The sequence below is a fragment of the Euphorbia lathyris genome, chromosome 4 (assembly GCF_963576675.1).
Source record: "Euphorbia lathyris chromosome 4, ddEupLath1.1, whole genome shotgun sequence".
NCBI classification, from domain to species: Eukaryota; Viridiplantae; Streptophyta; class Magnoliopsida; order Malpighiales; family Euphorbiaceae; genus Euphorbia; species Euphorbia lathyris.
Window position 1 is genome coordinate 67,574,419 of NC_088913.1, and position 23,926 is coordinate 67,598,344.

Sequence of the window (23,926 nt, forward strand, 5' to 3'; positions counted from 1 at the left end):
AAGTGTGCATCAGGTAAAAATAACTGGTTAACCCTGTTAACCATTTGGTCAATGTGATACCTCATCAATTTTCACTACTTAAAAATTAAATGTGGTCTCTATATATTATTCGATTACTTTTATACCCTTAATAAAAAAGAATTTCCCAATTCTATCTTTTCTATTTTTTTGTTTTATTACTTTTATTCTCTCCCACTTATATATCTCTCTCTTTGGCGGCCATGGAAGTTGAATCCAACTTAGCTTCAAAATCAATTATGGTTGCCATAGGAACAAACAAGCCCTAATTTCAAAATCAATTCCATCTATTGTTCAACATAAGTTGAATCCAACTTAAGATCAAGTCGCAGCATCTCCACGTATTGCTGCTTTCCCCCGCCGCCGCTGCAGGGCCGGTCCTGGGCCTAGGTCAGGAGTGCGCTGGCCTAGGGCCCAAGGCCGTAAGGGGGGCCAAATATTTTATTAGGTAGCTAAGATTTATAAAGCATAGAAAACAATTTGTACTAAAGTAGACAAGTGTTCTAGTGGTAAAGCTTCCACTCTCTAATCAAAGGTTGATGTGTTTGATTCCTAGTAAGAGCATATTTTGTTATATGAGCATAATTTTTTAGACATTCCCACAATGAGAGCTATTAACTTTGCTCGATAAATCAAAAGCTTTTTAAAAAACAATTTATAGAAATATTAAAATTAGTGAATATACTTAGAATTTATGAATTGGGAGCTAATTTTTTTAAATTAAAGTATAAAATTATACTTTAGTTCTTATATACAAAAACAATGGAATATTGAAAAGTAATATTGATGAAATGATTTAATTGTAATTTTGTAACCAATTGTAATATTCATATAAACTCTATAAATTATTTAGGTTTTAAAGAGTCTAAATAATTAATATTTTAAACTCAAAAGATGTCCAATTGATTTTTTGAATATATATTGAGGGTTAATTTAAGAATTACACTCATATTTGGCCTTTATATTATCCAAAATTTTATCATATCATTTAGTAATTAATATTTTAAACTCAAAAGAGGTCCAATTGTTTTTTTAAATATATATTGAGGGTTAATTTAAGAATTACACTCATATTTGGCCTTTATAGTATCCAAAATTTTATCATATCATTTAGTAACATTTTCCTGTTGCATAAGTGATATTTAACCCATTTTTGATGGAAAATTAATCGATTTTTTTTACCACATGACACAATTTTTGACACACGACATATACATGCGGAAATTGATTTAATTTTTTACCATATAAATTTAATACGTAGATAAATAAGAAATTAATTTTTTTCTCATTTATCCACGTATTAAGTATATATAGAAAAATAAAATAAAAAAATTATTGGCAAACAATTTAACAAATCGGTTAGTTTTTTTTTAGCCAAAAACTCCAAGAAGTAAATGTTATCAAATAATACCACATTAACCAAATAATAAAATTTTGGATACCACTTGGGTCAAATGGGTTTAACCCATAATTTAAAGAAATTGTGAAACATCTTTTTTTTATAAACAATTGTATTTAATGAACGTAATAATACATACCGTATAATTACTAATAAAATATTTTTTTAATAAATAAATAAAATATTGTTTTATTTATCATGTATTGAAATATATTTTAATTTTTTTACGTAAAATATTTTCGTATTAAATGGGCCTTTGTTTATTATTTCGCCTAGGGCCCATAAATTATCAGGACCGGCCCTGCACCGCTGAGATTGCCCCCTCATCTTCTTGTTCTTTGTGTTCAAATCTCAGAAACGAGTGCAGTTATGAAAATAGTGAAATTAAATAATAAAATAATAAAACCCTCAAAATACTCTCTATCTTTATGAAGTGATTTTGAATCTGATGGGAGTAATGAACTAGTGGAGTAATACTCCTGACCAATGAAGTCACGACACATGTGTATATATATATTTTATTTCCACTAATCATGTCCATATAGTGGTAAATAGAACGATTTTCATTGGTCGGAAGTACTTTACTATAAAATTTCTCTAAAATAAGAATGCGTTAAGGGATAATAATAGTGTGTAATTATCGATTAGAACTCAAAAGTGAATAAGTGTAAATAAATAAATAAATAAGTGTTAACATATAGTAGTACCCAAACAATTTTTAACCCGTGATTAAGCTGTTTTATTTTTATTTCAATTTATAAATTACTATTTAAAAGGAAAAGGCCAAAAGAGGTGACACATGGCAGATGGAGTTTCATTTCCATTTTCCTCAGAGCTGTTTTTCCCTCCCTCCTCACCTTGCCAGTACTATACAGTACAAACACACACACACACCTTCTTTTCCAACATCAACTTTCTCTATATCTTCCTCCTCCTCCTCCATGACCTAGTCCCTAATATCCAAAACCTGGCATTTTCTTCACAATGGTGAACCTCCTCGACATGTCTCTCGATGATATCATCTCCCACAACAGGTCCACTGATGCACGTCGCACTAACAATTTCAGAGGCAGGCCCAAACCCAGACACCTCGCTTCTTCCTCTTCTCATGGACCTCATCGCCGCTCTTTCTGGCGTGATCGACTCAGACCCAACCCCTATCCTATGCGAGAGGTCATCACTCACCATCCTCTCTTTTTGTTTTATTCTTAGAATCGTGTTTGAATTGAGTTTGATGTCTCTTGAACTTGAAACAATGGAGAGTGTTGAATGTGTAAACTCGAATGCAAATGTAGCCGATGATACCGCCGGAGCCGGTAATGCTGCCAAGCGGATGGCATCATAGGGAGTCGGGGTCAGGGACCAAGTTATACGTATCGAACTTGCATTATGGTGTTACTAATAGTGATATTGAGGTATATTTACTCATCTTGTTCGGTTTTAGTGGATGTATGTTTCTTTTCTTTTGTCAGCGAAGAAACAATTGAGTGGAGTAACTATGATCTTGATGAGTGGCTGGTTGCCCTTAACCCCAGGTTTATGATGTGCAAAATGACATGTTCATCTTTCTGCATTTTATATGTTTCTAATATCCAAAACATTGCACATGCTCTGTATTTGAAGAACACAGTTGCGAGGAGTGATAAGAATTAGATTGGATTGGATTCGAGGATTGATATGCTTGTAGTTATGGTAGTGGATTAAGCTATTATAATTCCAACATCTGTCTCTTTGATTATTCTACTCCTTCACTGGCCTGTAGGTCTTGCCCTAGTTTAATTGTATTTGATGATTTCTTCATTCCTGTGTTTCACAATTTTTTATGTTGATTTTTGAGAAGGGCTGGTAATTTGCGAAGGTATCCATAAATTTGTCTAAGAGGGAGGGGGAAGAAGGTCTGATCTCACCATTATGTTTATGGACAGACAATGATGTCCACTGTAGCAATGTATTGGCATTTTTTTTGGCTGTCGTTGCTTAAATTGAAAATGGCGTAATTTAAGCTGGTTAATGGTAGTTTCTAGCTATATCCTGCAAGGAAGCAATCACTATTATATTAACAACTAGTCTTTATTATGAGAGGGTATTATTTTACACCATTCTGTTAGAAGGGCAGTACTTACCATACTTCAGCATGCCCTTTTGTTATGACTTATCATTGAGTATTTGACTTGCAAAAGCCACTCAGGATACGGGATCACAGAACTTATATAGATAATTCACATTGACTGATTGAACACATGTTTGGCGCTCTGCAGTTGCTTTTCTCTGAGGTCGGTGAACTCAAAAGGCACTCGATCCATTATGACAGAAGTGGCAGATCAAAGGTACCTAATCTATTTGGGTTCTGAATTGCCCTCAAAAAGTTTAGCATGTCTATTCATCGCTTACATAAATTCTTTCTTCTAGAGAACGGCTGAAGTTGTGTTTGCACGTCGGGAAGATGCTCTAGCATCTATTGAGAGATACAACAATGCTCAACTTGATGGGCAGCCCATGAAAATTGAGCTTATAGGAGTTGATTTGCTTACTCCACCTATGCATACAACTACACCTAGCCACATAGGAAGGCCATATGGCTTCCCAAGAAGGTAAAAATGGTTCTTTATTATCTTTCATCGCTTGTACAATTGTCCACTTAAATATGACATGGGAACATTGGCTTCTTAATTCTCATTACTCATAAATCATAATCACTTATAATCATTATAACATGAAAGAAGTACTAGTTATTTAATTAATTCTAGCAATTAATTGGGTACTATACTGCTTTGTGCTAATCATATTGCTACTTTTTAAAGAGCTTCTAGGCAAGTTTTATGATATATTGAGAGAATAATGTCAAGTGTGAGTACATTCTGTGTAAAGATGAATAGATGCATCGACTAGGAAAGTAATTCTCGCGTAACAGATGGGTGAGAGGTAAAGAAGGAACAAAGAAGCAGTACGTAAATGCTTATAACTTCAGTTGGCTCATGGCTTATGAAAAAGGAAAAACAAAGCCACTTGCATATCCATGATCTTGATCTTTGAATTACTTTGTTACTTCTTCTAGCATCTAAATTATACTAGAAGGGTTTCCATTTTCAATAAAGCATGTTTTCCATTGTAACTTGGCAGTGGTCAAGAAAGCTATGCCCATGTTCCTAGAGGTCAGGGACGCCGTGATGGTGGTCATGGTCATGGTCGTGGTCGTGGTCATGGTCGTGGTCGAGGATTTACAGAGGGGCAAGGGCAAGGGAGGCGCCATGGTGAGAAGGTAACTGCAGAGGAGCTAGATGCTGACCTGGAGAGATATCACTTTGAAGCCATGCAAATAAAATGACACGAGAGACAGAAAGTTACTTGTGCATAACTACTTGAATTAGGTGTTTCTTCATAGGCTCTAGTGATTTTTGGGGGTAAGAGAATCTATATTTTGACACTTAGAAATTGAGATTCAGTAGATACTTAAAATTTTGGTAGGTGGAATTCGGGGATATTGTTTTGATAGTACTTTGCTCCGCGTTCATTAGTACTAACTAACTAATGCTCCCTTCGTCCCAAAGAGAGATTTCGTATTTCGATTTGAATCCATTCCAAATTATAGCCTACTTGTCTTTTTTGTAGCTTTTAGTTAATTTTTCAATTTCTTAATATGCACTTGTTTCACGTACGTTCTTATAACCAAGCTACTGAATGCATTTATGAATTTATACACTAAACCATAAAATAGGTTAACACTCATCACATGTAAATAGGAATAGGATGTATAGAAAATTATATTATTGAACTATGTGCCCTAAACTGGATTACTTTTTGAAGCGGGCGCATTAATTAAAATGGATTAAGAGACTGTGGATTATGTCTTTGACAGCAGGTTTTAGTTTTTCAAAAAAAAAAAAATACATAGTACAGTGTTTGATTAGATTTATTAAAACTAAAAGACAGCTTTTAATCTTTGCAATAAACAAATATTATAACATAATGTTTGATATTAGGTTTAAAAAGAACATTTACAAAAGAAAAAAACAGTTGTATAAAGTTTTTTTTTTATAAAACTGCTGATCCAATTTCTAAATATTAAGATTAATTGAGGGATGAAAATTGATATTCACAAGTGTAGTTCATTTATCAGTTTGTTTATTTATAATTAATTTCGATTATTTATGTAAAAATATAACGAACTAAATATCAATTTGATCCAAATTAATGTCCAAACAGTACACACCATAAAAGGTCAAAGTAGGTAGATATTGGGTGCTAACAAAAATTATACTTTTTTTATGTTGCAAGTTCACAATTAATTGAACATTATATCAATTAAAAGGAGATCAGAAAGCAAAACTTTTCATTAAAATCAGCTCACACACTAAAATGTCAAACGAGAATTTTCTCAACAAGCCATTTTACAACAATTGAACTCTAGCTATAGAAGAAAAGGATAAAAATTACATATTTACAAGGTCAAAAAATAAATAATCAATACACATTCTGTATATATAAATATACCAGCTGCACTTTGATCTGTGTCTTTAGTTGCAGACATCCACACAATGCTAAAAAATTACAAAACTGGAGAGCCTTGTGAGTTGAGGTCCTAAAATCCCAGTCAGCCAGCTTCTAGTGTACCTTTTAGGTACCCTACTATTCTCCAAGCAAACAAAAACCCTAGGTGTGTATTATGTAAGGATGGCTATTTAAAAAAGAAGCCAGAATTAATCTTATCTTGTCTTCACCAACTGTAAGAAAATCAGAGGCCATGATAAATTACACTTCTGTACAAACAAAACGGTTCTCCTGACACTGCCCCGACAAGTCTCTCTGTGCACACCAGATTACTGCATCCAAATCAAATTATAACTAACGAAGACAGTTGAAAAGCACACCAAAATGCTCCTCTTACAACTTAGATGGCTTCATAAGATTATATCAAAAGGAATTAGAAGTACCTGAACATTTGTTGAATCATAATTGGCATCAGGGAGAAAATGGAGGATGGTCAAATCAACAAATAATGCTTGCTCCAGAAAGTTCCCAAACATATCATACTCCAGCTTTTGCAACACTTGTCTAGATATTGAACCTGAAGATGAATGCTAACACCTTATTCAAGTTGTATCAATAATCTTCATGGCTCTTTTTGATGACTGTGGAGATGCATATATGATATGACTACCACCATTTGCACCATTTTTTCTAGGAGTACAGGCAAGAAATTGAAGGGGCAGCACATCTTGGAGTGTAAAAATCTAGCATAATGAATTTACCAGATCGATCCAATTCCTTCATTTGTACAATCAACCTTGTTTGTATTTTGTTGGATGCAGCGAGAAGATCTAGGAACCCCAAAATCTGCTTACACAAAGTTTTTGCCTGATTGAAGCACTTCTACAAGTCTCAGTAACTGTTTTATGTCCGCCTTCAAAATCAAGCATGATGTGTAATTCAATTATGGGGCCTTGATAACCCAGTCCAATGTTGCCAGGTTAATGAGGATCAAGAGCAAATAAAATCAAGTTATGAATCAACACACTGTCTCCAAGATCAGGAACAATAAGACTTCGAGATTCTAAGACTATAGCCCATCATTTGAAAGCTGAAGTATGCCACGCATCTGAAGGTATGGATTTTCCAACAGCTTTTCATTATTGCTCTGCACAGCAAGACAAGGGAAAGGTTGTGTGACTATTATCATGTAAAGAAGCACACAAATAAAATATCAGATAGTCCTAATGATGACTCAAAATGTAATTAGAATATATTCTAAAGCATTTCTGAGAAGATATTCATTAAAGACTATCATATATCCATCCATCTACCAGTAACACCCGATTGAAAATGTTAAAAGAGAGACAAATATCGGCAATATTTCCTCCTTATTGAGATGGTTCATATTAATTGAGTTTTTAATTCTCTCAAAACCGGAATTACCTGCTGTGCTTTAAATATGAGATTTTGAAGCATGTGTTGGTATTCCTCGGGCTTTTCTGTCATCATTCTCTGAAACATCCGGATCGAAATGAGTTAAACATAGATTCAAAATTTCAAAAAATGAAACAGCTCATGTCATAAGAGGGTGGGGAAAAGAAAGTATCTTGCCTTCAGGAGAAAGGCTGAAGAGTAATATGCCACCCTTGAATCTGTATCATCTAAAAGCTCCCTGCCAATAACCAAAGACAAAAGATATTGGCTTGTTAATAAAAAAAGGTGAAGCAAAACCAACACTAAGGAATAAAAAATGAGAAATCACCTAAAAAATTCTTCTCCCCCAACTTCTTGAAAAGCATCAGGATCTGCTGTGCATTTTCCAATTAGAAGTAATAGAAGAGTGGCCCTAATATCTGATGCAGCGCCAGGAAGATTTCCTCTTCCGTTACTTCCAACAGCAACACCAAGTGCTATATTGTCCGTTGCTGCACTTGCAAGCTGAATCAATGGCCAATAGAATAATGCAGCTGGAACGCGTGCCACTAATTGCATAGGAACAATAGCCTGCCCTTGAAGAAGCATTGCTGCCATTGAGGCTGTCCCACGCATTATAGAAAGATTAAAGTTATTGCTGGTTCTGCCATTAGTTTCCTCTGCATATTCATTTCGATTGTCTTGCTGAGAGACAGGCTCAGAACCATCAGTTTTTTTAATTTCCTCTGTGCCACCGTATGCTTTACCGTGCCGGGTATTTTCTCCGTACGGCGTCATAATAGAAGGGAGAACTTTCAGGCACAGCTGAGAGAACAGTATCTCACACATCTGCTTAAAGAAACCATTGGAAAGTGAGGTGTAATGCTCATTATCAAAACCAATAGAACAGTATTGATAAAATACAATTACATACTGGGAGTTCTTAAGCCTAAACATAGACGATCTCAAATCAATGATTTATAACCAGAAAATAAGAAATATATATGAATAGAAATAAGCCACTTGAACATTCTTAATTTTTAGACATCTCTTGGGGAGATCCCACCATGACATTAATGTCTTTCATCAGATAATTCTGCACATAATTCCAATACAGTACAAGAACAAAGACAAAATCTAGCAAAACTTTCCAATATGAAAATAGAAAAATTATTCCATAACCTATGTGAAGGATTAGCATCTTCAGGCCTAAAGGATTAATCAATTAGTTTACAGCTAATCCAAGAAAAATACCTTCAAAATGTTGATACGATCTGTTTCAGTGTTTTGAGCTACCAAGGACAAAGCACTGCTCATAATGTCTATTACTGCATTTGCTTTCTCAAGTCGAGCATCTTCATGATCAGTACCAGTATTCCCACTGTTTAGATGTTGTATTTCATTCTCATCCAATAAAAATTTGCACCGCATGAGAAGCCTCTCGAGAACAAATAGGAATCCCCATCTGATAAGGCAGTTTTTGGACTTCAGAAGCCCACACATAAGCCAAATAGACAAAGGAACATCCGAAGCAACTGAAGAATCATGATCACCAGCAGAGGTAATTTGATGCTGCAAATCTTTGATATTTGACCATATACTTGCATCCCTTCCATCACTAATTTCTGCAATAAGCAAATCACCAAGCCAGGTATACCCATTTTGGTGGTAAGCAATTCTTTCTGAATGAAGAAGAGAATGCAAAGTGGCCCAAGCAAGCTTTGCCTTAGGAAGAACACTATTTCTCAGGCTTGCGCTCTCAATGCTTTCAAGGAATTTGTAAGATTTGGTTGTCTGCATCAGATGGGAGAATTCTTTGTCTAAATGAGTAAATGAACCAATTATAGTGTCCAATTTCTCTGTGATATTTTCCAAGAGCTACAAAAGATAAAATTCAACTCAGAAAGCAGTAAAGGAAAACGGGAAAAAAAAAACAATTAGTCAACATTTGAAAGAGATATCCATCTGAAGCCTATGAGCTGATACATTATAGAATAACAATATCTATTGTATTTCCCTCAATATATTGCACTTAATTTTCACATGATCCAGGAGGGTAAGCAAGCAAGAGATTTACTAAAGAGAAACAAGTCAGTGATAAGTGAGAATATAGAATCAAAATTATCTTTCAAGGTAAGCAGAAAAAGCAGAAGCAAAGTAGGAATATAAGGAAAAGGAGAATAGCAGAAGTGCCTGAGATAAAAGAGCCATGAACCTAAAATTCTATCTGTTCCTTCATGTGTTTCCCCCCTCTGAAACTCTATAAACTTGTAAGGAATTGGTCCAAAAGATAGTAAGCCGTTTTGACTAATTGTTTTTAAACTAAAAATTGTCATAGGAATAATTTTAAGCCAATTTGTACAATAAAATTTAATTTAATCCTCTCCAATAATATTAGGGTCCAATCATAATGCTGTAATTTGTTATTCAAGCATTGGCCATTCATATCCAAAAATCTATGATCTAACACAACCAGAGCCAATTCTCATCCTCCTCCTTGAGGAGCTGTATCAAAATGGTGCTTACTGATACAGCGGGTGCGCAGCCGAGTTAATAAAAAACCCAAGAACAAGAAAAGTAAACACTAGAAAAAATCTAGCAGATACTTGGACAAAAACCAATAGAATAGAGAGGAAATCTCAAGAGAATTTTATTGATTAATTATTTAAGTCTGAAAAACCTAATACAACTCTAAGCCTCTAAGGTAGTTATAGGCTAAGATAGTCCTAAACCAAAAAGGAAAAGAAAAATAACTTTTTTAAAGTAAAATTTTCCATCCAAATTGGACTTGGTTTGTTGGCCAGTTGCGCAAATCAGATTTGCGGCAACCATTTTGTCCAAATTGAATTTGAATTCCAGATTTCCAAACTCAAATTGGAAAGGCGGATTGCGGACCACCTTCAAATTGGAATTGAGGCATGTGGCCCTCTATCACTTATATACATATAAACGATTCACATTGTCATCATCATTCTCTGTCCTTGTCTCTGAGAAACTTGATGCATTTCTAAAGTTAAGTATTAGCCTCTCATGAATAGCCTAATAAAGATTCTTCAATAATGAAAAAGTAAAAATACACAATGGTTAAATCAAATCGCTGATGGAATGCTGCTGAAGTTTCCAACACAAAATTTTGAAGCTGAAATTGGTTGTTAAGATGGTTTTCCAAAACTTCATTTGTCTAGGAGTAGAATTTTTAGGACAGCGCAGAATTTTGACTGTGTACAAGAGCATAGGCAATATTAAGATCTTAAAGCGTAAATATTTGGACTTATGCTGTCTAACAAGTTGATAGACTATGTTTTTCCACATACTATGCATGCACTGGTGATATGAGCATCTGAATGAATGAAGTTTAACCGAATGATAGAATAAATTGCATCTAAAATTGGTTAATTTGATTAACTATTCTTCACAGAATGACGGGAACCGGGAACGAATTAACTCTGCTATGATGTTGGACTCCTAATCTTTCAACCTAGTTATCAAAAGAAAATGCAAATAAGAGTGCAAAATGTTAGAGATATATTTCCAAATATTTATAAAAGCAGGATTAACACAGAAACTAAACATTTATATGTTTACACATACAAATACATTTCCTAGTTGAAAAACAATATGCAAAAACTATGAGTCATGCAAATTGTTCAAGGGTTACCATATTCAGTCGTTCATTATTGGAATATCTTGATAATGCAGCAGAAATTGATCTTCTCAAAAGCTCCCCAATGCCTTCCACTCCAAGTTTAACAGAAATATAAAAAGCTTCAGGTGCATCAGCAAGAGAAAGCAGCGCAGCTAGAGGTTGAATTTCATCATTGCTGTATTCAGAAACTCCAGTAGCAATGCATGATTCATTTATTTGATACAAAACGAAGTCAAAAAGAACCAAAAATAAATTTCTCCTGTCTTCTCTTAAGGAAGAAATCGAATACTGCCAGAAACAACAAAATATATGGTTAAATTGTGATGGATTCAGAACATGTATTCAAAAAAATAGTGGAAATTAACATATTCAAGTACGTAGATAAATTTGTTTGCATACCTGATAGAAAATAAAGTTAATTCCTCCAATCAATTCAACCTGGTCCATTAGAAAGATTGGAGTCCTCGAGACATCCATAGCAGGTCCATCAGGAACTTGGTAAAACATGTTTGTTAACATGCAAATAAGCTTGCTATTAACTAATTCGGCCCAAGAATGCTTCCGGCTAATCTTTATTAATGTCATAATTACCTGAAACAGACCAAAAGAACTAATAAAATATGATTCCAAGAAAGAAGATTTCATCTTCTTGCCCATCCCTCATTTCCTCAATCAAAACATATGCCAACAAAAGAAATACAGTAAAACAGTGTTCATAGAGATTCTTCCAGTGGAATGGCTAATCCTACATCCAAACGAGGGTCTGATTTCTAAGTCTTCATTTGCACAATCTCTTAGGCTACTCAAAGTTACAAGTTGAACTGACAGTTATATAAAAGCACACAGCAAAAAAAAAAAAAGGATCTTGTTCCATACCATAAGCTGAAAACTGTAAGAACTAACCCAAAATGTTAGTCCTTCATTTATATTGGTATATCATTTTATTCACAGAATCAGATTGCATTCCCTGAAAAATTGGTCATGCAATTGCGGCTAACATTCCGTGCTACTTTCTGATCAATTCATGATCCCTGTCAATATGCCAGAATTAGGAGATGGCTACCAAATCCCTTTCCAACATGGGAAGTATAATTCAGTACCAAAACAACATTATGCAGGTTATATTACACCAGATGTCCATGTGCTTATGAGTTGTGCACAAAGCTTCCTTTGAATTCAATTTAAAAATTCAAGCTGTTAGATGAAACTACTGCCTCTCAGTATGATAGCAGAGCATTTAGCTTTCTTCTGATGGAGACAGCCAAAGCTAGGAGTTGAAATGGACTAGCCACTTGGGCTTATTTGGGTCTCAGTGAAGATGACTCAATTGGACAGTGAGTAGGAATCCACGTAAAGACTAGTTGGGCATCCACAAATGAGCAGCCCAACCAAAAAACCAGCAAAAAGAGAGGGTTAAGGGTCAAACATGGAATTGGGGTGAATCAGGGTGAATTGCATCGATGTTAGTGAAATTTAGGGTTTGTTTCACAAAGCTCATTGAACTTCATTTTCTTTCAATGAAGTCATTGAAATAAAAAGGAAAATTCCATGACTTTATTGAAAGAAAATAAAATTCAGTGACCTTTGTGAAATAGAATTCAAAGTGCAGCGACCAACAGTGCAATTTACCTGGGTGAATCACCAATGAGAAAATCATTCAAGGAATCACGTACAACATATCCAAAAAAATAATGCTCTACACAATTTAAATTCTCATTTAATAACCAATCAACAAGACTAATTTTGATATATTCTTATGGTTATATCTTATGTTTCAACATAATAGATTACTTTGAATATCAACAATGAGTCCATAAAGAAAACGCTCAACTCTTGTCAACGTCACTTTGATTTCCTCTTTATAATTTATAAATTCAATATAAATGATATGAAAACCAAATACACATATAACGTTGTTGTTTTACCTATTTGATGAAAAGATGAACAGCTGTAATATGTAAAAGCAATTAAATATAATTTTAAGATAGATTCTAAATCATCTAATAGCAACAATTTCAAACTGAATAAGAGTAACTTCTACATCTATATCAGAAAGGTATATGCAAAAAATTGAAATCTGTATGGCCTACTTTTCATGCCAACTAAGCATACACACGTTATTGATCATTAAATAATAAGTTTAACAAAGAGAAAGATGAAACTATTCCACCAGACAAACATATGGCCAGACAATCCGCTTTATTAGGTTGTGAGTGGATTTTAGTCATTATGGGTAACGAGGACTAATTGGCCATGTCCAGCAACCATTCAAAACCTTTCCTAGTTCAACCAGTCAGTCGAGGTGAGTTTCACAACAATGATCAGGACCATAACGACTAAAACCAACATTATTATGCCACATTATCCAACAAGTCTCCACCACCTATCGAGCTATTTGTTCAGTCATTTGGGTTAACCTTACTACATCCCCACCAAATACCTAACTGCAACAGTGGTCCATATGCAGTAACTGGTGATAAACAAAATGGAGAATACTTGTTGGTTAAAGCATCATAATAAATGGGTAAACAAATGACGATCAAGTGATAGTACCACTAAGTTATAATGATAGCCAAACATGCAAGTTAATCATATGTCCAGCCAATATGGAAGTAGCTGTAAGAAGTACATTGTTAATGAAATAGTTTTTGCTACAGAGCAATATATGCATGAGGCCAAAGAGAAGAAATATAATTTTGAGCTAAGGATAGGATGGAAATACTGGCTCACCCTTATGTCAAGTCCTTCTAATCGGTCTCTTAAAATTTTGCCTCTATCACAGACGAAGTAAAGTAAACAACTCAAAGCAGATGCCCAGACAGATTCTTCCTTCTCCTCCATCTGAAAAAAAAATATCATATAGGAATGGTTCATGAGAAAAATTAACACAGTACATCCTCAGCAAAAATAAAAGACAAAACAGCATTAAGGCAAAAAGAAATGTGCCCATAGATTTTCAAGAAAAATCACTAGGTACTTCCCCAACTCATATCTTGCATTCTCATATATGTTTTGCATTCTATTATTGGTCATTACATTATCGCTCTACACAGTGAATTATTAGTTTACAGTCGAAAAAGCACAACCCTCAAAAGAATTAAAAATAGCAACAGAAAGATCCAAGAAATTACTTCAACTTTAATGAAAATCAAGGCGAACCAAAATCGCTAAAAAATGATGATCAGCAGAACAATACCTGGACAAGAAGTAGAAGTATTTCATATAAAATGTTTAAAATCCAAGATTCAAAACAATCAATTGGTGAAGTGCCTAAATTGTTAACAGAATCAGCTTTCCTGCTCCCCTGTGCTCCAAATTGTCTATCAACATCAGCAAATGGGTCTTGCGAATACTCTTCTTCAATAGTGGAAGTATTATCCACCATCATTGGTTCCAGTAAATGACCATGGACACCAAGGTTCAAAATCAAATCAAAAGCACGAACCCTACAAGCTGCTTTTGGAGAACTAAGCATTTCCTAATACATAAATTTTCAAAATATGCATTAGAAAATACTTACCACACACAATTATAAAAAGCACAATTTTTTTTAGTAAGCACCTCAAGCATAGAAAGTGTGAGAGGAGCAGCTGTCCCAGAGTCCAATACATACCTACAAAATATTTTTTAGTCAACTTCGCTAGCAATTCATATAAGCATGTCAACTATTAATATGAAGTGGACCTTTAACTATAAGCTCGAGCTTTTAGTTCAATCGGTTCCTTGACATGGTATCAAAGCCAGTGTGACCAAGTGGTCCTGGGTTCGATTCCTGGCAGCCCCATTTGTTGAGTTATTTGCAGGACATGGTAATATGGGCCTGTGTTGTCACGCTTCAAGCCCAAGTGTGCTTTCGCGTGTGGGGGTGTGTCAGCTATTAATATGAAGTGGACCTTTAACTATAAGCTCGAGCTTTTAGTTCAATCGGTTCCTTGACAAAGCATAATAAGAAAAAGAATAAGAGAGAGAGAAAGTGGGAGGGGGGGCAAGAAAAGAAAACCACAAACAAATTCAGTTCAAATTCACTAGCCTTACAAATCTGACATTCCCTGTTTCATGTTTTTGCCTAGAAGGAACTCATAATGACAATCTTATGATCAATTGTTTCTACGTACAATGAGGCTGAATCAAAATCTAATGCCACATTTTAATTTCCAAGTAGTTAAACAGGTATATATATTTTACACACCATAGCATGATATTCACACTCCATATATATCATTCTTTTAATAGAACAAAGTAAGAATATAATAAATCTGTGCACATGGATACTTAAGGAATCAGTCCAACAAACAAAACCAATCCTATTAACACTGGGACATCTCAAATGTGGAGTGCAAACAACAAGTGGCATGCAAGTAGAACCAGTGTAAATCAGAAAATGATAATAAATTCTTGGAAGATATTTTACAGATATCCCTACTCATAAAAACATCTCAGAATGACAAAACAGATTAGCATTGAAAAATATTCACTAAAAAAAATGAAGCAAGAAATATGCTGCCATAAAGGGTCATCTATGTTCTATGGACTCAAGCACATGAGCAATCTATGATAATTACAATGTAACAGCCAGGTATAAAACCATATATTGCAATAAAGGTTTATATATGTTTTATGGACTCAAGCAAAGAGGTCAAGCCTTAATATTATGAATATCACAATGTAACAAGACAAATGTCAAATAGATACTTTCAGAAAAGACAAGGTTCAGCAACAAATAAGTAATGGAATAGACTGAAATAATAATGAAAGGAGTTGCAGAATAACTTACATGTCAATCACAAGTTTGATGAGGACACTCACAGCCACATCCACTGAGGGCTTTCCACTAGTGTTGCTTAATCTAGATGATACAGTCAAATTGTAAGAATTTGGACAATATGTCTCTGAGCTAACTGCAGCAATAACCTCACATACTTCAGCAGGGTTCAAGCGTAATGGTTGCTGTTCACTGATCAAATTTATTTAAAAGAAAAATATGAGATGAGGGAGAAATCAGGTAACTAACATCAATTGTTAAAATACGAACAAAGCTGACAATAATTGAAATCCATAATTTCCTTCCACTAGATTAATTAAGAAAATAAATTAATGGATCGGGTTATTAGCCCAGTGGTACATGCCCTGAGCAGACCTCAAGGTAAACAGGACATGTTCATTTGAAATTGAACCAAAAGGTGAAGCCACCAACATAAAACTAGATTGGCAAAGCAACAGCTGTTTGTCAACAATGTATTACATAACCGAAAAGCATATTACCAATCAGTTTCTCGCATGAACATGATCGCAGAGCCTTTTTCTTTTGATTTGCCCTCACAAATGCATTTGTTGTCTTACTTAACCAAGCTATTTTAATAAAAAAAAAAGTATCTCTTCATCCACTCCTTATATTTAATATTTAGTGTCTCAGTTAGTACAATTTCTTTATCTACGAAAAAAGAATAATTTTATAGCATGGGAAGAATAAGTTCATACAAGTAAATTCAAGTGTTAGCATTCATCTGAAAAACTTGAGCTCACTAACAATAGATGAAAAACTCAAGCCAGTGATTAGAAATGAACATGAAAAAGACTGATAATAAAAATGTCTGCCACCTAGACAAAAAGATAACATCGCAACCACAATTCGAAGGATCTCCCATTTTATACCTGTAGTGACGATACTGGAAAAGTGGTCGAGCACGTGGACGGAATGTGCTTGCAGGAGAATCCTCCCTGCAAAATAGAAATCAACAAACACATGATAAAAAAATTCTAACCAAGGGTTAAAATATTTGAACAGCATGGATTCAAACATAAATATTATCATAAATTAAACTTCAAAAAAATCCGCTTCTATGATAGTCCTAAAACATGCTGAAAATGAAGAAAGATAAAATAAGTGTTTCAATTTTCTGGTTTTCTTCAAAAAAATTATTAGTTTTGCCTCTGATTAATATTTGAATCATGATTCCCGACTGCAAATCGTATGGATACATGAAATTCGCTCTACCATTAGATGATACATTTACTTCTTCCCCCAGTAACATTCCATCTAGTCTACAGTTCTCCAAATGGATCAAGTCATATTTCTCCTCTCTGTTGCTTCCATGCTTTTAAAGCTCATTCATGTTTTAGAAAGGAAAAGAAAAGAATGCATTGAACATGCAGAAAAATGAAATTCAAGCAACTCCACTAGTATGGCGGTTTGAATTAAGTTCCCTTAACTTGCTAATTTGATGAACAATGTTATATACACCCAGTAAACCCAAATGGTCCACACCAAAATCACACGCGATTAGGGACAAATCTTGAATTGCGGAAATAAATTTTTCATAGACAGAACAAATAAGGTTAGGAGTAGAAAATGAATGACCAGATTTAATAACACAGCCATTACATTTGTCTCCTGAAGTCCATCTTACTCAAATATCACTACCATCTTGCACCCCACACCCATAGATGAAAAGTGAGTTTTTAGTTGGTCCAAAAAAAACTCATTTTACCTGTTTGAAGATGAAATTATTTATGCAAGAATTTAGAAAGGATCATATAATAATTCTTAAAAGGAACAAAATCCTTCAAGCATAAGAAAGCAAAGTTCCAGTGAGAAAAACATGCCAAATTTGGCGAGGTCCTGCTTTACTGCGTTTTGATGCTGTTATTGCTCTTAAATGGGAGCGGGCAGAGGCTGAATTAGTGATAGTTGTAAATAATGATGGCTGCAACAATTGATCGAGAAATGGCATGTCAGCAATTCCGAAAAATTTCCAAGGCTGACCCTTCATTTTTGCTTCCATATCTCCTATTAGTAACGCTGCAGCACCTAGTTCTAGGAAATTATGTGTACTCATATCTTGGAGGTCCACAGCACGACCACTGCATTGAAAACATAGCACAAGTTCAAGTAAATATTTACGCCATATATTCTAAAATAACGGAATAAATGGTTGAGGAGATGGAAAAAACATGGGGATCCAAAATTCAATTACTTTTCAGTTGAGAGATATGACAGCGGATGGTCCCCAACCCACCGCCAGTTCAGAACATCAACTGCAATGCAATCCAGGTCCTCTCTAGAATCAACTTCTTCAACGTATGATAAGTTTGAGACAGGTAAGGAGGTAGAATCTTTCTTCTCTGAAACTTCTCCACTATTTGCAGGGCTCAGTTGAGAATTAAAGGATCTACTCAACATAGAAGACAATGATGGAAGTGACTGTCTTGATGCCGAAGGTGCTCCAGTAAAAGCTGCCGGTTGGAATGACCGCTTTGGAACGTGTTTATCCACCAGAGAGCGCACATAATTTAATGACTTCACAAGTGCCCCAGAGGCAAAACTACAAACAGGCAATGAAGGTAAAGATTTCGTTGAAGCTGTTGATGCACCAGATCGTTGACTCAGAGATCGTGACCATGGTGACAATTGTCGATTGGGGCTAGTATTGCACTCAGCAATTGTGCACACACAAAAACGATCAATCTGGAGCAATGTCTCTTCACTTGGTTTATATCTGCAGTAGAAGAAAACAAACTAATAATGCCCACTGAAGAAATCTAGCAGAGCACTCTATCAAGAAGCACACGTGGAAAAGACATGAATTGTCTACATAGTGCATTGAGGATAAGAGAACTAAAGATTTCAGGAGAGCTGAATTTTCATGTTTAATTCAGTTAATGCCAAATAATTTAAATCAGAAAAATGTCCTTTAAAATTTGGAAAACTTATATATCCAGGGACAGGACTTTAATACAAACAGCAGAGTAGCTGAATGTAATAAGGCCTCAATTTTAAATACAAAATGCACTATTTTTTTATTTAAAATGATGCAACAAAAAAAAAAAAAAAAAAAAATTCCTTTGCAGCTCAGTTATATTTTCCTTTTTTCTTTTTTCTTTTTTTTTGTATCCAACAATCTTTAGGTTATAACTTTATATTAAAAAATAAATAAATAATGTTTTATTTCACATGCCCAAATAAGTTGACCAAGAAACCTCTTTAAACATGAAAGCTGAAGAAAGTTAAATATATTTTATTCCACATGCCAAATAAGTTGACCAAGGAACCTCTTTAAACATAAAAGTTAAAGAGAGTTGATATTTGTGAGTGCTTTATGCTAACATCTCAAGGACAATATCCAAATTTACAAGGGATTTGCTATATCTCAAGGACACTATCCAAATTTACAAGGGAAAACCTGGAAAAATTGCTTCCTATGTTGAATGGAAACGAAAACTGACACGGAAACGGACACCGGGGAACGTTATTATAGGAAACGGTAATGGAAACAGAAAACAAACTGAAACGGAAAAGGAAACACTAATGAAGAAGAGTTTCCGTGCAACATAGATTGCTTCTGACAGGCCTGTAATGACCATGAGAATCCTAAGCAAATATAGATAGCAAAAACAATAGCAGGTCTAACTCACATGAAGTGGGGAAATTTACAAGGGAACTCCAAAAAAAAAACTATTACGTATTAATAGACAATATAACTTAACCAACACTATGATACGAACTTCCACATCTAAATTGTGAGTTAGATGATTGTCTGTTTCACATTCAACAAGCAAACAGGTAAAACAAGTTAGTAAAAGAAGATATACCGTAAGAGGTACCGCTTCAAAAGTGCCACACACCTCGCAACAACTGCTGGACTGGTGCAGATTAAAGTCATATTAGCAGCAAAATTATAACAAAATCTTTACTAAAATATATACTCAAAGAGGAAACAGGAATAATGCAAAAAAAAAAAAAAAAAAAAAAAAACATCATAGATGAGTAATAGCAAATTACTAGAAAAATCATTTAGCTACACTGTAAAGAATATGGGCAGCTTATGTGTATCATGCGATTCATGCAGAACATAAGGCTTGAACTTTTTACACTAAGTTCTGTGAACCACATCTGTGGAAAAAGAATAGTTAAAGTAGCAGTAAAACATTGTTTTCATGCACATAAATTTGCATGTAGAATCTTTACAAAATAATACACCTGCTAAGTTCAAACTTGCTCCTAAATACAATATACCAACTTCCGAATACCTGTTTAGGTTAGACCTATAACTTATTAAAGAACAGAAACTACATTATTGCTGATAAATAGTGCTCAATCACTTCTGCAAATATGCCTGGTCTGCAGAACGTTGACATTCAAAGTTCCAACAGCCTATTTTAGATTTATGCCCAGGCAAGGCATTCTTGCTTTGTCTGTCCAACCAATCAGGTAGAGAGTTAAGAGTTGTCTTTTATCGTGATTACTTTTTTAGTAGGATGTCCTCATTCACTTTTTTCAGCAGGTATCCTTTTTGCTATCATAAAATATGGAGCACGTGATATAAAGAAGAGGTACAAGCAAGCCAAAGGCTTCCTTCACTCCTCCCTTACACCCACCCTTAACCAAAGGACATATGGACATCCACGAAATGGTTGGTCATTTTCATATCATGTGCAAGCAGCATATAATTCTGATAATGTTCAGATGGATGTAACTCTCTTCTCTCATACAAGATGTTTTTTTTTCGAATATCATTTCTATCTGAAGCATCCTGAGGCAATAGACAACCATGCCACCCTCAAAACTCAAATCACCTAATAAAAAACTTTAAGAAAAAAATAAATAAAAGAAACCATATAGCTTCTAAAAAATGATAAACCATATCGAACTTATAAATACAAGAATCTGCAGATGGTGATTTCATATGATATTGCAAGTCCAGAATTTCTATACCAATATAAAAACAAATATTGCATTTACCTTCGCTCTCTTTCAGCAACCGTATGTTCTAAAATTACAGAATAAGCAAGATCAGTTGTAGCAGGGGAAGCAATATAGTCCTGCCATTTGTAAACAGAAGATGCTTAAGATTCAAAAGATAAAACCCATATAAATTGACATGTAAATATTGCATTTTTATATATGCATTAAACATGGAATGAAATGGTTCCTATGCAAATATATATATATATATAATAACTTAATACACATGAACTCAGGGGCAAGCATGACACATATCACTCAGATTAGCTTTAACCAGCAAACAACCTTAATCACCAAGAAATTGATACCTATGTTGCACGGAAATGGACACGAAAAAGGAAACGCTTGAAAAGAAGCATTAGATGGGCGAAGATAAGAAACTAGATTATATATGTTTTTTCGCTAAATTCAATGCAGGAGCTTGCATTAGGACTGCAAGACTGGAAATAGAAGCCCCTAGCACTGAAACGATATATTTATCCTCAATAAGTTTCTTCCCTAAATGTTATTTCTAAAAAACATAGGAAAGGGAAATGTTGGGGAACGTGTAAGTATTAAAATTATAGAGATGTATTTATAAATACTAAAAGTATAAAGGGGCGGCCCGGTGCATTACGCGTCCCCGCTAAGCGAGGGTCCGGGGAGGGGTCCCCCCACAAGGGTGTACTGGGGGCAAGCATTCCCTTGCCAATTTTTTTGGCAAGAGGCCGCTCCTAAGACTCGAACCCCACAACAACGTTTTACCGTTGCGCCAAGGCTCGCCCTCAAATACTAAAAGTATAATAATTAAAAAAAAAAAAATCGGTATTTATACTTGACAACGGCATAGCTGTTAAAGGCGCACTAAGGCGCTAAGGTGTCCTGGAGCCTAGACTTAAAGCGCTCGCCTGAGGAACACGAGGCCCAGAAAATTTAGAAAAAAAATACTCTTTTACTAGTTAAAGCATAAACCAAAAAAACACATTTATGACCACAAACACATTTATGACCACACAAACAAAACAAAACCACAAAAACATAATACTAAATCATAAATGTCAATACCAAGTTAAGTTCATACTTCATAGAGACATTAACGTGTACTTAACGTCTTAACCTAAGTATCTAACTGATGCTACTAAACTAATAACCATTCATTGTCACTTGATATTCTACTATGTGTCTGTCGCAGTTTCTGTTTTTGTTTGAGTGGAGTGCAGGAGTCTCTTCTTTATGTGACTGCTCTTAATCCCTCTCTAGTCTTTTTATATTTAGTTGTGTCTTGATATTCTTATTTAAAACAAGGGTTAAGATTAATCTTATTTCAATTAGATTAGCGGTTGGGATTAGTCAAACATTTGTTTTACACAAAACAGTAAAAAAGAAAAAGAGAAAAACCCTAGTGAAAACACAGAGGCTCGCCTTGATTCAGACTCCGAGGCCCAGGCGAGGCGCACAAGGCGAGAGCCTTTTAAACAGGGATTCGCTTTCTGCAATCAAGGCTCGCAACCTTGAGCCTTGAGAGAGGCGCGTCTTTAACAACTATGGACAACGGTGAGGAGAAAATAGAAATAATTAGAAATTGTGGAATAGATTTTATATCAATGAAGAAGTTACAGCAAAAGTAGAAGTTTCAATTGGCTAGAATCCTAGTCGGAATTGGAATTGGATTGTGTTTGCCGGCGGAAACGGTTTCCTACACCAGAAACGAGTTTCCTATTTTCAATATTTACTAAAATGTGCCTGGAAAAGTTTGCGGGAGTTTCCTTTTCCGAAATGGACACAAATTGCGGAATCGCTACTCAAGCGGAGTTTCCGTGCAACATAGATTGATACTAATAGTATCAACACTCCAAATAAGATCATAAAGAAAAAAGAACATCTATAGCTCTGGAGGTTTTAGAACCAATGAAATGAAAATAAAAAATGAATCAAATAAGCGTGTTCAAGAATGCCTTTCCAGTTTCACATCCCTTCTAAAGTTCAACAAAGGTTAATGCATTCAGAAGCATACTTGTCTAGCTACTCGGTAGCCATAACCTCTAGTTAAATGATATTTCATAAGAACATCAGCGCCTAGCAAAGTTTCTTATCTATCCCACACTTAATTAAATTGCCCCCCCTGTTCTGACCTTCCTCAGACTCAGAAATACACAGGCAAACTATTATGACTCCTGAGTCCCCACAAGAAGCAAAATTTTACTATGTTATCTTAATATATATATATGTATATAAATGGAAAACTGTAAAATGCGACATAAAAGATAACCTAAAGAGGAGTTTATACAAGAACAATGATGAGTCATCACATAAAATACTTAAATTAGAAAAGTTGAATCATCTACAAAATGAAAAACTAAGCAATAATTGCTTGTCAGAATCCCTTCCACTTAGAAGATAAAGGAACCATTTCACTTAATGGCAATACAATTCCACTAACGAAATACGCGTTTAAGGCACTAGATGATGGGGAAAAAATGCAGAAATAAGATAAATTGAATCCAATTCTTCAACCATACGAAACTGAAAATGCCGTGCTTGGTAGGCCCAAGCATTGTCAAATTCCTCAATTCGCAACAGTTCATTAACATTTAAATGCAACACATGCGTAATTGAAGCCAAACCAAAATTCAAATTCACAACTCCAAGATCCAATCAGAATCCAACATTAACAAAATCCCAAAAACACTTACACGTAGAGTTCTAGAAGCCTCAGTAACAGCAGCAGAGGGATTCCCATGGTGGGAGCTAGCGGCGGCAGCGGCAGCGGCTGCGGACGAGAGACAATCGGCGATAGCGCGGCGAAGAGGCTCGGGCGGTTTCTTAAGAGAAGAAGATCTCAACCTAGAAACGCTACCGATACCGGTAAGCTGGTGGAGCTGTAACCTGGTACTCCCAGGACTATTTCTGGCGGGACTGAAGGAAGAAGACATAGGAAGAAGGAAAAATTGGTGCACAAGATCCCTGTGCGAGTAAGATTAGAGTAATTAGGACATAAAAGGGAAGAGTGAAAGGCAAAGATTCCACATTTGAAGGAAGGAAATCGAAATTGGGATGAAGTGGTATCCTGTGCTGTGTGAAACAGGCAGTGAAAAAGGGGGAGCGATAGAGATTGGAGAAATGGAAGAGGAGAGAGAGAGAGAGAGAGATTAATTAATTATAATTAGTATAAATTGATTAGCTGTACGTATATGCGTAGATTAATGGGGTTTAATGTATTAGCTGGCAACCGCTAAATCATGTTTTTCACTTTTTTAGA

At 35.0% G+C, this 23,926-nt stretch overlaps 2 protein-coding genes across 2 annotated transcripts; one reads left to right on the forward strand and one right to left on the reverse strand.

Annotated features, from left to right (window-relative positions):
• The first annotated feature begins 2,310 nt into the window (after nt 1-2,310).
• LOC136227450 (THO complex subunit 4A-like) lies at nt 2,311-4,991 on the forward strand. Its single transcript, XM_066016119.1, has 5 exons — nt 2,311-2,590; nt 2,713-2,832; nt 3,676-3,744; nt 3,827-4,008; nt 4,538-4,991. The coding sequence occupies exons 1-5, from the start codon at nt 2,402-2,404 to the stop codon at nt 4,740-4,742; spliced, it is 765 nt and encodes a 254-aa protein (XP_065872191.1). The 5' UTR covers nt 2,311-2,401; the 3' UTR covers nt 4,743-4,991.
• Nucleotides 4,992-5,733: 742 nt separating this feature from the next.
• LOC136225988 (uncharacterized) lies at nt 5,734-23,926 on the reverse strand. Its single transcript, XM_066014231.1, has 18 exons — nt 23,361-23,926; nt 20,686-20,765; nt 19,536-19,586; nt 17,921-18,442; nt 17,550-17,807; nt 16,599-16,664; nt 15,721-15,900; nt 14,508-14,559; nt 14,143-14,424; nt 13,677-13,787; nt 11,346-11,537; nt 10,959-11,234; nt 8,555-9,178; nt 7,650-8,149; nt 7,499-7,559; nt 7,331-7,399; nt 6,349-7,052; nt 5,734-6,237 (listed from the first exon to the last, which is right to left on the reverse strand). The coding sequence occupies exons 1-17, from the start codon at nt 23,598-23,600 to the stop codon at nt 6,975-6,977; spliced, it is 3,642 nt and encodes a 1,213-aa protein (XP_065870303.1). The 5' UTR covers nt 23,601-23,926; the 3' UTR covers nt 5,734-6,237; nt 6,349-6,974.